The 16,538-nt window shown below is 43.9% G+C and overlaps 1 protein-coding gene across 2 annotated transcripts in view; it reads left to right on the top strand.

Moving 5' to 3' along the window:
- The window catches only part of LOC134663067 (neurogenic protein big brain), a 158,881-nt gene extending 145,538 nt beyond the window's left edge, over positions 1–13,343 (top strand). Inside the window, exons 3-6 of one of the 2 annotated variants that reach the window (XM_063519382.1) lie at positions 8,165–8,360; positions 11,528–11,880; positions 12,433–12,668; positions 13,041–13,343. In XM_063519382.1, coding sequence (XP_063375452.1) covers positions 8,165–8,360; positions 11,528–11,880; positions 12,433–12,668; positions 13,041–13,159 — 904 coding nt within the window. In that variant the 3' untranslated portion in view covers positions 13,160–13,343. The remainder of the gene's footprint in view (positions 1–8,164; positions 8,361–11,527; positions 11,881–12,432; positions 12,669–13,040) is intronic. The other variant, XM_063519384.1, reaches the window with a different exon arrangement.
- The last annotated feature ends 3,195 nt before the right edge of the window (positions 13,344–16,538 follow it).

The raw sequence follows: 16,538 nt of genomic DNA, 5'->3' as shown, positions 1-16,538 counted from the left end.
GTGGTGCGTAGGGGCGTCCGAGGGCTTCGATGAGGCCATCGAAGTCTGGTTTCCACGGCTCTGTGGGGCCGTAGGTGGGTTCCGGGGTCTTGGCGTTGTCGGGTACTTCGTAAAACTCGCGTTGCGAACTACCCACCCTATCCGAAGGGACCGGGGGGGTCGCGAGTTTTACCGTTGTGGCTGCGGGTGGATTGCGAAATCCATTTCCTTGTCTACCCACCCGCCCCGAAGGGACGGGGGGGGACTTCGGAGGCTTCTTGTTCATGGTGCGGGACCTGCGCGACGCGTCACCGTCAGTCGATCCTGTTGGGCAGGGCGACCATCGGTGGATGGGTTCTCGGCACAGCTGGGCTTCCCCTCCGGCAGGGCCGGGCGCGTTCCGGCTTCGATTTTCACAGAAAATCGTCGGTCGGATAAGCAGGTGCTGGTGAGGTGCGTCCGTACGAGGTTCCAATGGCTTTCCGAGTAAGCTACCACGGCGGGAGGCGGTATTTATAGGCGCGCGCCCCACCATAGCCACTTAGGCCACGCCTACTTAAGACGTGGGTGTTACGTGCAGAGTCAGTTGTCCTTTATTCGACCAATAAGCTTACGCTATTACATTTGATTGGGGAATGGGTAAAATATATTTATTAGGAACATAATTGACTTAAATCTAGGCATATAACACAAATAATATTACAATATAAGTTAAAAATACACATGAAAGTAAAGGGTACATAAAACATAATAAAAACGCTTAAAACTAACATGCTTAATTTTAATGAGCTATACACGACAATCTCCCCCACGTGTGTCAACACCGTCTGTGTGCGAAGAGTGTATAGGTATAAGTCTGGAAACTGGGCGACGGACTTCACCTGCGCGGGTGCGGACAATGGCTACTCTCACGTGGCCATCAGGGCCGGGAAAGAGTTGTGCGATTACGCCTCTAGGCCATGTCCCTCGTGGCATGGAGCTATCCGCTACGATGACTACGTCCCCTACATGTAGTTTCTTTACGTTTTGATGAGCACCTGGCCTAGGGAGGAGGCTGGGTCGGTATTCTCGCTGCCAGCGCCTCCAGAAGTGGTCGGCTAGCGTCTGCGCTGTTTTCCACGAAGAGAGTGACATAGTCGCGTCTGTGAAGACGCCCAGTGGTGACATGGAGCTCGATCGGCCGATGAGAAAGTGGTTCGGCGTCAGGGCTTCGACGTCTAAGTCTGGATTCACTGGTGTCAGCGGTCTAGAGTTGACTATGTGCTCTGATTCTAGCAGTAACGTGTGTAGAACTTCTTCGTGGGGTGCTCTCTCTTTTAATGTTACTTTCAGTGATAGCAATGAGGCTTTCCAATCCTCGGCGGCGACCAGAATCCTAGCGGTGACGTGAACTAGTCGCACGTTAGCTATGAATGATCGCCATGCGGGTGCGAGCGAGACGGGTATAGGCGAGTCCCAATCGATTCCCGTTATCCATATTTTCCGCATTATCGATTTGCTTGACGCCGATATGGGACTTACGCAACCGATCGGATCGAATATTGATATCGCGCTACTCGTGACCTGCCGTTTTGTAGGTAATTTCTGACCGTTAAGTACGTCTTCGGGCGTATTACGAAAGTTTACGTTGAAACCTAAAGTGTCACGCTTGTGATTCCACTTCAAACCTAAGGTACGTTCGCTCTCGTTTGCGCCTAACTGCGACGTTTCCTCCTTACTTTTAACTACGTCAGCTATTACCGCAGGATGGTTCGATGCGAACCCGCGAAGCTCGAATGACGCGCGCATGTTTAACTCGTAAACCTCGTTTACTACGCGTCTGGCTTCCTCCTCGGACGTATCGAGTGCGATCAACATGTCGTCCATGTACGTATTCTTTATCGTTTTTTCAGCTGCGATCGGAAATTCCTTACTATGCGTTTTTGCGTTTTCGTTTTTGACGTATAACGCGGTTGTCGGCGACGCTGCCGATCCGAATATAAGCCGCTTCATTCTGTATTCTTGCGGTGGAGAGGTGCGGTCTTCCCCCCGCCAAACGAAACGTAACGCATCGCGATCTTGCTCAATTATTTCGATCTGTAAAAACATTTCTTTGACGTCGGCTATCACGGCGATTTTACCTTCGCGAAAGCGCACTAATACGCCAAAAAGTGACTCTAACAGATCGGGGCCGGCCAACAGCGCGCTATTTAGCGAACGTCCGTAAGCTGTGGCGGCCGCGTCCCACACTAATCTCATTTTGCCGCGTTGCGGGTGAAAAGTGGGGAAATGCGCTAGATACCACGTCCGGAGTGCATCGGGGGGCGGTGGCGAGTCCATTTTCTCCGCGTAACCTTTATCGAGCAAATTGCTCATATGCTTCGCATATTCGGCTTTAAGTGTCGCATCGCGGTCCAGTTTCCGTTCTAGACTGTATAGCCGTTTTAATGCTTGCGCTCGGTTATCGGGGAGTTTCTCGTCATCTGTCCGCCATAGTAAGCCCGATCGATACCTTTGCTCCCCCGGTATCTTCTCGCATGTGGCTTTCAATAAGTCTAGCGCGCGTTGGTCGGGGTCGGCCCGAGGTAACTTTTGCGAAACGCCTAATGACTCGATATCAAAATGCCGTTTCATAAGTTCCAAGGCCTCGTCCTCCGCGGTTTTAGGCCGTGCGTGACCTACGAAATGAACTGTGGCGCGCCGTGTGCGATCGGGGCCATGCAATACCCAGCCCAGCCGCGTTAGGCTCGCTACAGGAAGGTTAGGCGGGCCGTCTAAAATTTGCCGAGTAACGATGAGATGCCAGTTATCTTGACCTATGACGATAGTAGGTACTGCGGGCGGGTAACTTAATTCGTCCGCGATTTTCGATAAGTGATCGCACTTATCTACTACGTCTCGCGGTACGCCCTGCGCGCCTAAACCTACATCGCAAACTGTGAACGTCTCCATCATTTCCATATGTCGGCTACAAAAACCCCGTATGGCGACTCGTAATGAATACGAATCTGGGTCCCGTACTACGCCGCCTATACCTTCTATATCTAAAGCAGGGATGTTGCGAACATCCGCATCCGCATCCGCAACCGCGGAACTTCCGCATTATTTTCAACATCCGCATCCGCATCCGCATCCGCATAAAATCGATGCGGAGCTTATGCGGATGCGGATGTCGAACAAGTCGGTACAGGAACGTCTTAGCGGCGGCGTTAGTGCTAGGTAATTTCGTCATTACCTATAACGATATCGTCTAGAATAGTCTAGACAGGCCTATGGATAACTCTCCGCGCGAGCTCGGATTTATACCTACGAATCTGTTCTCGTTCACGGTAGAAAAGCAAGCCAGTTGGTTGCCACACGCGCTCACGCACGCACGTCACCGCGCGCCGCACTGCCAATTTTTACGATAGTTACAAGCTACGTAGGTATAGGTAGGTACTATTGAATTTCTTTAGACATGTAGTGTTTATTATGACACATTTATCGTTCGATATCGACATAGTTGAAATAGGAAGCAAACTTTTAAGTTCGTTTGGTAGGTAAAGTTTATTTTAACGACAGTACGTTCTTAACTTTACAGCGGAAAGTACTCTTAGAGAAAGAAAAAAAACATGCATTACAATTTTATGTAAAACGATTATAAATTAATGATAACATACATAATTGTAGATTTAGATTTTATGTTAATTTGTTCCGCTGTATAAGTAGGTATTTTATTTATCATTTCTAAGCGTCGGCAACCCTAGCGTTGAGCCGGCATGCGCGGTGTGGGGAGCGGCGCGTTGAAGGTCACTCCATTGTAGGTATCAAAACGGTAGGTATTTGCGTTTTCTTTGAGAGATAAATATCTGTTCGTAAGAACTATTATATAATCTGTGGTCTAGATCCAGAAAAGTCGGCCAAGTCACTGTTTATTAAATATAACGCACTTATATTCATTGCAGAAATACTAAACGTTTCGTTTTTTTTTAAGAAAAATTACTAAAAATGTAATATTACACGTTTTTTAAGTACCTAATCTTGACATCCGCATCCGCATCCGCATCCGCGGATGTGAGCCTTTAAATATCCGCATCCGCATCCGCATCCGCGGATGTCAAAAAATCTGCATCCGCAACATCCCTGATCTAAAGTTTCACCGCGTACGCGAGGCGCGATTTTGTCCGCAGTTTCGTGTAGCATCAAAGTCATTGCCGCGCCTTCGTCTAATAGCGCGAGAGTTTGGACGGTACCTAACGGTCCCGACACCTCTACAGGCATGATTTTGAGGTACGTCTGCGGAAGTCTAACGTTGAGTACTGATGCCGCCGGAGTACTATTACCGTTCGCGGGCGCGGCCGCGTTCAATCCGTGTAATAGTTTATTATGTCCGGCTTCGCACTGACTCATGCCGCACGCGACATATTTGCACTTAAACGGCTTACGGTGATTCGCGTCTAAACATCTAAAGCACAATTTAGCACCCTTCACTAAGTCCCAACGCTCAGATATCGTCACAGCTAGAAATTTAGAACACTCACTAACTTTGTGCTCTTTGCCGCTTTTACATATGACACACGTAGCGTGCGAGACAGAGACGGACGATATCTGCCTTTTGGGCTTAGCTCCGGTTGACGCGGGCTTTTTTTTCAAATTACCATCGCGGTGCTTGACTTGAGCTACAGTCGGTTTACTATTGCGCGATCTACTTCCCGTATCACGTGCGTATGTTTCGTGGGAATCTGATTCATCCGAATCCGAACTATAATCGCGGTGGAACGCGGGGGCGCGAGACCCAGAGAGAGCTTGGCTCGATCGTCTCGGTTCGTGCTCAAAAGACACCGTGTTCACCGTATTCCGCAATCTATTAGACGGCCTATGTCGGTTGACGCGCTTGGCTGCAGTGCTAATTTCGTTAAGAAACTCGAATATCGCAACTAACCCGGGTGATTCTACGTTAGACTGCCTATACTTTGCCCATTCGTAGCGCACTATCAGATTCAATTTGTCCACTATTTTGTTCACGAGTTCAGGCGCGTGTAAATACTGCTCTTGACGCAACGATCGAATGGTGGCGACGGCGTTCGCGATATGCGCGGCGAATGACGCTATGTTCGAATTGTCTTCGGATAAACGCGGCATGCGTTTTATATTATGAAGTTCCGTAAGCACAATTTCCTCGGGGTCGCCGAATTGCCGTTCTAGCGCTTCCATTATCTCGTACGGGTCCTGAACTGTGTACATAATCGATTTTACGGCCGTCCGAGCCTCGCCCTTAAGCGCGCGCCTAATACGACTGACGTTATTGACGGCACTAAACATGGGGGACGTGTCCTCGAACTCTGCCCTAAATGATATCCATTCTGTGATATCTCCGCTGAAGGCGGGTAACTCGGCCGGTTTGTGGTAGATAGGTGCGTAATTATTATGTGGCACTTCATAAAATCGCGGTTGCGGTCTGCTAGCCCGGTCGGCGGCGGCGCGCGGCGCGGCGGTCTGTTTCGGTAACGGGATTTTACTATCATTCGCGATCTCGTGCTGTGACTTCGGCTGTCGTTCTACCCAATTCCTAGTTCGTTCTTCGACTTCAGTCGCGATACTGCTGCCGTCAGATTGCGCCTTTACTTGGGCAATCTGCAGCCTCAATTTTGCAGTATCGGACTCTGTCTTAGCAACGACTAGAGCGGCTTTATGAACCTCGAGCCGAGCCATTAGCACGGCTATTTCACTATCGCGGTCCCTATGTACCGATTCGCGATCCCTATTTGATGCGCGATCAGACGGCGCCCGCGGCGGCGGCGCGACAGCGGTTTCATTACGTACTAGCGTATTCGACCTACTGCGAACTACTACCGTATCATCAAACACTTCCGAGTGTACCGACTCATTATCACCACTAGTTTTCTGGTTGCCACTGGTGCCTTTGCTCCACGTATTCGTCTCGCCGGACGTCGTCTTGCCCGATGAGGGGGTAGGGGTGTCCGCGTTGGGCGCGGGGGCAGGCAGGCCCTTCCTGCGCGAGCGAAGGCTACGTGCTTCCTTTTCCGACATCTTCACTGGAAACACTTTACACTTACACTTGACACACGCGGGGGGTCCCTAACTATATACAGATTTACCTACCTAACGCCTATGCTCTGACGTTACCGAGCGCAACGTCAGTGCCCCTAAGCGTGGATCCCTCGGTGCACTGAATCTCCCGCAATGGCTAAGTGCAATGCCTAGAGCGTTCGAAAGCAGTGTGTTGGTATCACCATGTGACACATGCAACTAAAGTTGCCAGGACACGTGAGTGGAGGAGAACCTACAACACAACACGGTCCGACCGGCAAGCCGGTAATGGTGGGGTATGGGAAGGTTATTGGGGTAGGGTCTAAGCCGAAGCGAACTTCTAGGCTCAGCGCGTACTTGTTTCTTTTTTCCAGTCTGAGTGTTACTTGAAACTCAGCGCGTACTTGTTTCTTTCTTGATCTGGCAGCGAAGGACCAAATTGTGGAGCGTAGACTGTAGTTTTGAAGTTGAATTAAAGTTCTGCGAGAAGAGAAGAAACAGCACTCAGGAACGCGCCAGCCGGGATACCTTCGAAGTCCGCTTGCCGTACCTCCAATACCACCATTACCGGGTTAGTATGTTAATAAGAACACATATTTATGGTTAATATGTTACGTGTTAAGGCATATGTTGCCTGTAGTAGTATGTAGTGATGAGTGAGTAAGCTACCACGGCGGGAGGCGGTATTTATAGGCGCGCGCCCCACCATAGCCACTTAGGCCACGCCTACTTAAGACGTGGGTGTTACGTGCAGAGTCAGTTTTCCTTTATTCGACCAATAAGCTTACGCTATTACATTTGATTGGGGAATGGGTAAAATATATTTATTAGGAACATAATTGACTTAAATCTAGGCATATAACACAAATAATATTACAATATAAGTTAAAAATACACATGAAAGTAAAGGGTACATAAAACATAATAAAAACGCTTAAAACTAACATGCTTAATTTTAATGAGCTATACACGACAATAACAATGTAAGACATTGTTTGAACTATTGATTTTCCTAAACAAAACATTCTAGCAGAGCTCCAGAAAGTAGTTTGGGGCTAAACTAAAAAGGGCAGTAAATAAAATAGCGAATATACGTAAATCTCACTGCTCGCGCCGCGCATAGCAATGAGTCGCCTGCGCGAGCTAGCCCGGCTTTTCGTGGCTTTAATAAAATAAATAGTTGCTATTTATTACGCTTTCAACAGTTCTTATTAATTTTTGCATACAAGCACGTACTTGGAATGAACAGAAGTAGGTAGAGAATTAAAGTTTATGGGTGACTTGCGCCAAACCGTCTGTCTCCGTAAAAATGTTAGATATTTTATTATATGGGAAGTTTCATAGTTCTCTGCTGCTATTGATCAGTCAAGTTAATAAGTAAGTTGGGGAACCTAACTTACTCTAAGTAAAACGTAAATCAGGCCTGGGCGACGCCTCGCCAATAAGAATTTATTAAATGCCTCCAAAATAAAATTGAAATATTATGTAGACAGAAGGGGTAAAATCCAATCTAAACCAATGAACGATAAAAATAAAAGCTACTAAGTGTAAAGTGGTGTACCTGTGCAAACTAATTTTCTTTGGCTTTGGAGAGATATTTCTGGCCAAGAGCCTGCAGTGTTATTATAAGGATAGAGCGCGCTAGTTTTATTATATTCTATTATAACCGTTGTCCAAGAAAAGTTATAAAGGGTTTTGGTAATCTAGGTAAGTTAGGATAGTAAGTTTCCACAGCGGAGTTTTACGTTCTTTTTCAGCGTCGTGAGGATTTAATAACAGCTAAATAGTATATTCTAGTTTAGGACCTATGCAGGTATTTAACGATTGGTCTGATGCATCGAGTTCTTAAGTTTGTTATTTATTTATTCTGTGGTTATAGATTCTTCAAAGAGATTTATTCTGATTCTAACGAATTACAGTGTAAACTCTATAAAGCGACACTGATCAAGGGACCGGCCATTTTTAGACTGTATATAGAGTTTTCGTTATATGTATAGAGAGAAATTATTATTAAAGTAATTAACTATATCCAAAAAATGTTGACGTTATAGAGAGTGAGTCATTATATCGAGTGACGTTACCTATAAGGAGTTTACACTGTATTTGTAAAAAACCTAACCGCCGAAATACCACACCCTTCGGCTAGAAGCCCTAACCTTCCTTTTCATTGTTCCAGGCTGAGCATGCCAGGATACGGGGGCAGCTTGGCAGCCGCGTTGCCCGGCGCCGGCAGCGCGTGGGAGCGGCTCGGCGCTGAGCTGGTGCTGTCCGGGTTGGTGGCGGCGGCCTACTTCGCCGCCATGGAGCGCCGATGGAGCGGCGCGGCGCCCGCGCTTCTAGGGGCAGCTTACTGCGCAGCTACTTTTGTTTCTGTAAGTTTCATGTTTTGGAGTCCTGATAGCGTGCATGTGTACGCCAGAAGAGTAGCCTGAGACTAGACTAAAAAGAAAGAAGTATATTTTGAGGTTCAGATAGGGATAGGTAAGTATCCTGGTAATCTGACAGTTTGTAGGCGGGCCTAAATGAACTGAAGCTGTCTGACTTGGTGTCGGCGCCTTCATTCTACCTTTATCTCTGAGTATGTCTTGCTGTTTAGATACCAAATCTTAAACACACCGGAAAATCTGATATTGAACAGGACTGCAGTCTACCATTAGTCGTATAACCTACTTATAATGGTACTCTATCTAGTTAATAAGATCTGGGAGTAAAAGACTTGTGCTGTTCCGATAAAACGCTGACGTTTTCCCACTTGAGACCGACATTGTTCAGTTCGGTGGCGGTACTAGTGATACAAAGCTAGTGTTTAAGGTATTACCTACTAATAGACCCATGGCTGTTTTATCACAGTACCTATTCTATCTCAGTGGGTATTGATCAATCATTTAGCATACCATAGCAGGATCTATATCTGAATCCCTAAAGTCTTTTCTCCTATCTTTGCATTCCCTAATATTGTTTGTCATAATGATCAGTTGTCCTAACACTAAAAACCCTAATTTTGGTTTCCCTAATTATTGATTGCTTATCCTAATCTTATTAAGCATATTTTCTTTTAAACGAGGTTCGCAGTTCTAACCCTAACCTAACCTACTTTTGTGGCAGCAAGTTCTAAAACCTAACCATTTTTCAGAACCTTACATTATGAAAATAATCGTTATGACAATTGATCGTTAGGGCATGTGCCCATTAGGACAAACCAGTTAGGGCAAGTGACTTTAGGACAAACGTTGTTAGGGATTCAGAATGACACCCACCATAACATATACTTAACCGTTTATAGGGCAGCGGCCTCAAAAAATACCACCCTATAACATCCTCTTTCTGTATTTTTTTCCTGTACAGAATTTTTAGGATTATAGATTGACGATGTGGCTCGAAATAAGGATTTTTTCAGTATTACTCGTTAAAAGAAATAAACCAGACACGCAACCTTCCCAGAATTATTTTAATGCAAATCTCTAAGCTAGGTTTTTATGTCACGTATACTAAAATAACAGTTCGATTGGCCAATTTACTACCCAATCAGAATTTAGTACCAATTTGATGACGATTAGTTGGACAAAATGAGGCAATATAACTTTTAGTATCTGGGAAATAAAAAGGTGTTTATTCCCTATACATATATGTTTGCTCCATATAAATGACATTATGAATATATATTATTCTTACATACAATCAAATGAAAATCGATCGTATCGTCTAACATATTTTTATCGGCAATTCAACAATATAACAAAACATATATTTTTTAAGTATGATATTGATAGGATGAGAGACATGAGATAGGTACTTATATTATGATAGGAGGAAACGAGCAGACGAATCGCCTGATGGTAAGCGATTACCGTCACCCATGGACACCTGCAACACCATATTAGCTATACCTATACATATCTAAAGCAAAATAAATCATTTTACAGAATCAGAGCATAATTACCCACATGGGAGCACATTATTACCTGCCTATAGGACATTTCGCGACACAAAACATCAATATTCCGCATTCCTCGATACACGTGCAATTGTACAAAATGACAGACAGCTCGAGATAAATCGTGCCACATGTGCCTGAATAGCTCCTTTTGTGCACCTTCACGGGCAAAATGTCATAACCGCCATACAAGTCCAACAGACATAAGTCGTTTTACACAGGACTCTCTCCTTCCGCCCGCTACCTGCTTTTGTGCTATAAGGACTAAGGATGCGGACAGCTGGTTGCTTTACAACAAACTTACATGTAAAAAGGTTGTAAGTGCGTATGGGGCTCGTACGTTTTTGCTGTCTTTTGAAATTACGTGAGTTTTGGACATCTGTCTCCTGACAATGCAACAAAAAACGATCGAAGTCTCGTCTAGTCTGCTCTGATTTTGTAAAAGGGTGTATATTTAATAATTCAAATGTGAGATAAGACATTTTTTTAAATGGTAGGTATCTAAACTAGCCAGTATCTATTGATCGTAGAGTTCGCTAATTCTAAGGATGTTTTTATATAATTTATGGTATTCACAAAGAATTTTAAGGTGCAAAATCCATAAAAAGAGGTGAAAAAATCGCAATGGTAACCACTAGAGATGCCACGAATATTCGGCAACTATTCGGTATTCGGCCACTTTGCCGAATATTCGGTATTCGGCCGAATGTTGCCTACTATTCAGCCGAATACCGAATATCTGTTGCACCTACCGAAAAAGAAAAATTACACATAAAAATTACCAAAAACTAGATAGGTAGGTATATTTAATATTTAAAATGTATTCTTGGAAAGTAGTCAAATACGAAGGTACGTTTTAGAGCATTTGTTGATTCCAAAATATTTAATTTTTATTTTGGATCCGATTTGATAACTACATTAATTTGATTCTGTTCAACATAAAAATATATCTTAGCAAACCTTGTGCTTTGTTCACGAACAGTTTTCATAATAATTGTGACTCAAAATATTCGCATGTCATGCCGAATATTCGGTCGCCGAATATTCGGTATTCGGCCAAATTCACTATTCGGGGCATCTCTAGTAACTACCATACTAATTTGATTGCCACCTATAGAATTAAATTGTTTATTTGGGGCCCTATTTCACTGATTTAATAACTCACACCTCACTGTCAATAGTGTCAATTTGTTACCTATCTAACGCACATTCAAGACGTAGTTCAGCCGGCGAGGTGTTAAAAATGATCTGACCGCATCTTCGTCGAGAATAAAAAAGCGTGCAGGTGATTTTAAATACCAGTAGCACAGAACAGGACTGCTCAGGGGGGCCTAGCCAAAGATGACAAACAATCGTTATTGATAGATAGAGAGCGCCAATCGAAACTTAAAAGACTTACCGCCACTTGCACCATTTCACTCGCCCGGGGTTAACCTATTAAACCTGGATTTACCATGGTTACCAGTAGGTACAATTTGGCACTGGGTTAACGGTTTAACCGCGTAACCCCGGGTTAGTGGGATGTGCAAGTGAGCAACACAAAAACAACAACTAATTCCATTTTTACAGGTTTCGGTACCATCTAACTATATTCCTTTATTCCAGATGCCATCACTAAACCCAGCGCGCTCGCTCGGGCCTTCCTTCGTCCTTTCTCGCTGGGAGAGCCACTGGGTGAGCTGGGTGGGCGGGCTGGGCGGCGGCGCGGCCAGCGCGCTCCTGCACGAGTGGGGCTCGCGGCGCCCGACCACCTCCTCCCGGGCCTCATCTCCCCGAGACCTCGACGATGACAAGCCAGCGTTCACACACTACAGACATGCTCCTACGTATTGCGCGGCCTCAGCCCCGAGGCCGGATAATGCGGAGCCACTGTATTCGGGCACGAAGAGTCTGTACTGCAGATCGCCGCCGCCAGCGAGGCACACGCTTCACAGGTCAGCCGGACAGCACGCTCCCATGTAATTATTGTTGTGCTTGTGTGAGGGGTTTCTTATAGCTGGGGCTATTTACCAACTGAAGAGTACGTATGTAGTCGTGTTTATAGTTGGTGAATGGGCGTCCAGTTTAAATTTAAGAAATCAATTAGTGGTTGTCTTCAAAAGGAAGCTTATATTGATTCAACATTCGTCATATAGGTACCTATTTTAATATCAGTAAGTATGCATGCATGTGTATGTGCGAATAGGTATGTTGTGTGTTTCTCTTGGACTGTGACGGTGATGGCGTATTGAATACCTACTTGTCGCTGTGCTGGTGCTACTATGAGGGGTATGGGACACATAATTTGTTACCTCACAGTTGTCATTACTTGTTATTATTCTCACACCCTGGGTTGCAGTCTCTATAGAGCAGATAAAACTAAGCATACACCCATACAAATCGATATTCCTTCAGCCAAGCATATATGTCCATATTACAATCACGATGTGTCAGTTAATCGATCAGCTTTAGTCACAAATCTTGTTGTGGACAAATAATTTTTAGTTTTATAATTTGCCTCTCATTCCCAGATCACAATCCGTGTACAGCAAAGGCAGCAGCGCCACCACCGCCACCAACGGCCCAACGACCGCCGCGCCGCTGGTCTCCGCGCAATCACTGCTACTGCGGCCGCACGCTACGCTAGCGCACGCACACGCGCACGCCCCGCACGCGCAACACGCGCTCACGCACAACCAGAATGCGCACAACGCGCAGCGGGAGCCCGCATACGGGACCGCGAATGGAGTCAGACCGGGACCCGCTGGTGAGTTTACTTTTTCTTTCTATAGGTACTTACTTCCTCGTTATACTCAGTAGGAGGACTCAACACAAAAAAAAACTGTAGCCAGACTCCAACTTTACAACCCATTACCCTCGGGACGAAGACTTTACTTTTACATAGGTAGGTTCATTTTTGACATAAAGATATAACCGAATCAAGTATGAATTCCGTAGGCGTACCATCTGCAGACTGCTTCTACTTATGCACGTACGCAGACGTAATTACTTTAGATGCTCCGCACACCATCGAAGTCTAGAGACCAACTATTTCCCACATTTACAGTGATATACTAATATAACCCTAAGTTCAAGTAACAAACTTTGAATATTACTTATTTGTTATTTTGTTTCCCAGGTGCCCCGGGCGCCGAGCGCCGCGACTCGCTGTACAGCGCGCGCCGCGGCCCGCTGTCCTCCGAGGACTCCGCCTACTCCACGTACTCGCGCTCCAACTACCGCCCCGACCACTACTAGCGACGCGCCTCGCAGCACAACATTGCGCTGCTCTTCGACGTCTAATGACGTCGGCGTTACGTCCGACTGGACGTCTAATCGGGACACTGACTTGATCGACGCCTCTGTCACGCCTGAGTGACAAACGTTACAGTGCAACCAGTGATTCTTAAAGCGAATGCTTTAAGTGCTGTCGATTGGGGCACAGACAGTTTTCGTAGTTAGGTACAGCAACCGCTGTGTAGCAAGCGAAATTCCAAAAAGTGTGCATACAGCGGGTTGTGCCGTGCCATATGAACAAATGCAAACGTATAGCGGCCTCAGTGCACGCTACACGCTCCGCCGAACGCGCCGCTGGACGATCACCACCCAGGCCGTACACTAATGGTTTAACGTCGTAGTTAGCATAAACAAATAATTTAAATTGTATTACCATGTGATGGAAAAACATATTGCTCGTGTACTAGGTACCTAGAGTCGGTCCAAAGCTAACTTTGAACCTGATTTGGCTAGCGACAAAGTATTAGTGCCACGGTTTAAACGTCAAATTCCTAACGTATCCAAGTCGCTGCTAAATCTGTACAGAATTTACTTGGACGACTACCTGATGCTTGTAATTAAATATGAAATAGAGTTTAATACGTGAATAATACCTATATGATTCGATCTAAAGTTTTTGTCGTCCAAACATTGGAAAAAGGTAAATAAATAATGAATGGGCTCTCTCCGTGCGAAGTGGAAAAGGCCATACATACCAAGTGCGGGTAGTTCGAAAAACTCGCGCGGTTAGAAGATGCTGATGTCAACTTTAGCCAGTCTTCTCCGAGACCACGGGGACAACGCCGTCCTCGAAACGTCGGAAGTAAATCTTAAAACTTAGGTACGCGATTAAGTCCCGTTGTACAATTTAATAATGTGTAAAAATCGTGAAAGTTTAAATCAGTGCCATACATTCGAGTTCGCAAATAGGAAATGGGAGGGCCAAAGTTTGGCTGAGGTCTTCGAGTCAAAAAGTTTGGAGTTAAAAATTAAATAGATTATAATTGACATTAGCTACCACAAGATTATTTATCAGCACTAGGTGTAACATGCATTTAATACTTGTTATTATTGTATTATTACAACGAATTAGTATCGTAGAAATGCCATCTAACTGTATTATTAAGCGTATAACGACTGTATTATCTTTTTAACTAATAACTTCCAGAGAAAATGCATAAAAAGATAATTGAATGACGTTGTGTTATGTGACGATTATGTCCAAATTTCGGGGTAATTCGTTCCTAAATAAACGAAAAAGATTTATTTGTATTTTCTTGCGCAAATTATTAAACAACTGCCGTATTCGAACTTCAATTCAATTCGAATTCACAAGAGACGACACGTACTAGATACGTTATAGTTTAGATATCAACTATATAGTTCTCTTTTGCGGCGCAATTCGGGCAACCAATGTCACTTTTACGTTAGATAGAGTTAGATATCTATTAGATGTGAATTGGATCTCTAAGTCATATCCTGTGGAAATCGTTCAAGAGTATCTCCAGAACCGGGCAAATGTCAAATTTGACAGGTTAGATCTTAAACATATCGTTATCGTATCTTGGTGATGTCTAAAAGATATCTAATAGATGTCTATTTCAAAATCCGAATCGGGCCCCAAGTCACGATTATCCGGATCGAAGGACTAAATCTAATACCTTTAAACGAGCAATTCTTGTTTATTTATTTATTTATTTATATATATATATATATATATTTCGGGGATCTCGGAAACGGCTCTAACGATTTCGATGAAATTTGCTATACGGGGGTTTTCGGGGGCGAAAAATCGATCTAGCTAGGTTTTATCTCTAGGAAAACGCGCATTTTCGAGTTTTTATGTTTTCCGAGCGAAGCTCGGTCACCCAGATATTAACTCAAATATGAGTTGCCTAGGTATGTAAGTACAGTCAACAAAAACTGGTCACACAGGCTGACGGCCCACATGTTTAAAATACAGTGAAACCTGGTTAAGTGGGACCTGGATAAGTGAGAAACCTCTATAGCTGGGACTCATGGTGCGGTCCCGACACTTTAGAACTGAATTACCTCTGTTAGTGAGAAAAAACGAACCTCTATAACTGGGATTAGCTGTTGTGATTATATAGTCACATTTACCACTATAAGTGAGACAGAAAGTGTATTTTACCTCTTTTACTGAGACTATATTTATAAGATTACATTTTCCTAATTGTTTTTTTAGAATTGTATAGGAATTGACCTCTGTATCTGAGATAACGTCAATCTATCACCTCTCTAACTTGGACTTTATTGATCAATTTCCGTATTCTTACTAACTCTTAGTCTATGCGCAAATTCCGCATTTGCTTAATTGTGTTTAAACGACTTCAAGTTTCATTTAGTTACTTTATGTAGTTAAAACTATCGAAACGAAAGCTGAAATTTTGATAACACGAATAAACAGATTTTCATTTAATACATTTCTAAGACGCAATGAAGTCCGTATCAAATTTAATTGATAAAATCTATCCTTTGGAGAATCATTCAAAATAAATTCGAAAAAATATTTAAACAGACTTAAAAAATATTTAGGGACAAGGATTATTTTACCTTATTTATTTTTAAAGATAATTACAAAATACCACCACCTCTATAACTGAAATATATCCTCTATTCTCACCTCTATTAATGGGACCCTCTGTAAATGAGACAGACATTTATTTGTACCTGGCTAACTGAGAGCCTGGGTAAGTGAAATACCTCTTTAAGTGAGACAAATCTGTTCGTCCCTTGAAGTCTCATTTATCCAGGTTTCACTGTAATACGTATGATCTATTGCGGAATGCAACTCCGCAAACCTAGGACATAAGTGGGTATTTAGAATGCGATTCCATGGGCTTTCAAATCAAATCTCTCTTTGACATCTTTACCAAAATAGTGGCTTGGGGTTCCATTTGTTTACCGTACATACTTAACACATTCAGTGCCGAAAACCCGACTATCGGGTATTTTATGATTTCGTTCCCAGGCCGAACGACCCGTTAGTCCGGATCGTGGTAGGTATTACAGCTTTATATGACGATTTTTTGTGGCCTGGAGCAGATGTCTTGTTTGGATGGATGGCTATGAATGTGTTAAGGTAATAGGTATACTAGGTTAGATACACCTACCTTACATTGTTTTTATACGGCATGTATATAGCTTTAAGTAGACATAAGACTAGCTGTAAGAATTTAAAATTTGGCTATGAGGACCAAATGTAATCCTGAAATGTATATGTAATTGTTGATACTGTTATAAATTGAATAAATCTCTAGCGTAGAACAGTGAATTGCCATATATGTTGACATTTTAGTGCCATAACGGAACTTCCACTTTTTAAACCTACCTTTACTGT

Source organism: Cydia amplana, chromosome 4 (assembly GCF_948474715.1).
Source record: "Cydia amplana chromosome 4, ilCydAmpl1.1, whole genome shotgun sequence".
Taxonomy (NCBI): Eukaryota; Metazoa; Arthropoda; class Insecta; order Lepidoptera; family Tortricidae; genus Cydia; species Cydia amplana.
The sequence above is the reverse complement of the archived record's forward strand: the minus strand, read 5'-3'. Positions and strand labels throughout refer to the sequence as shown.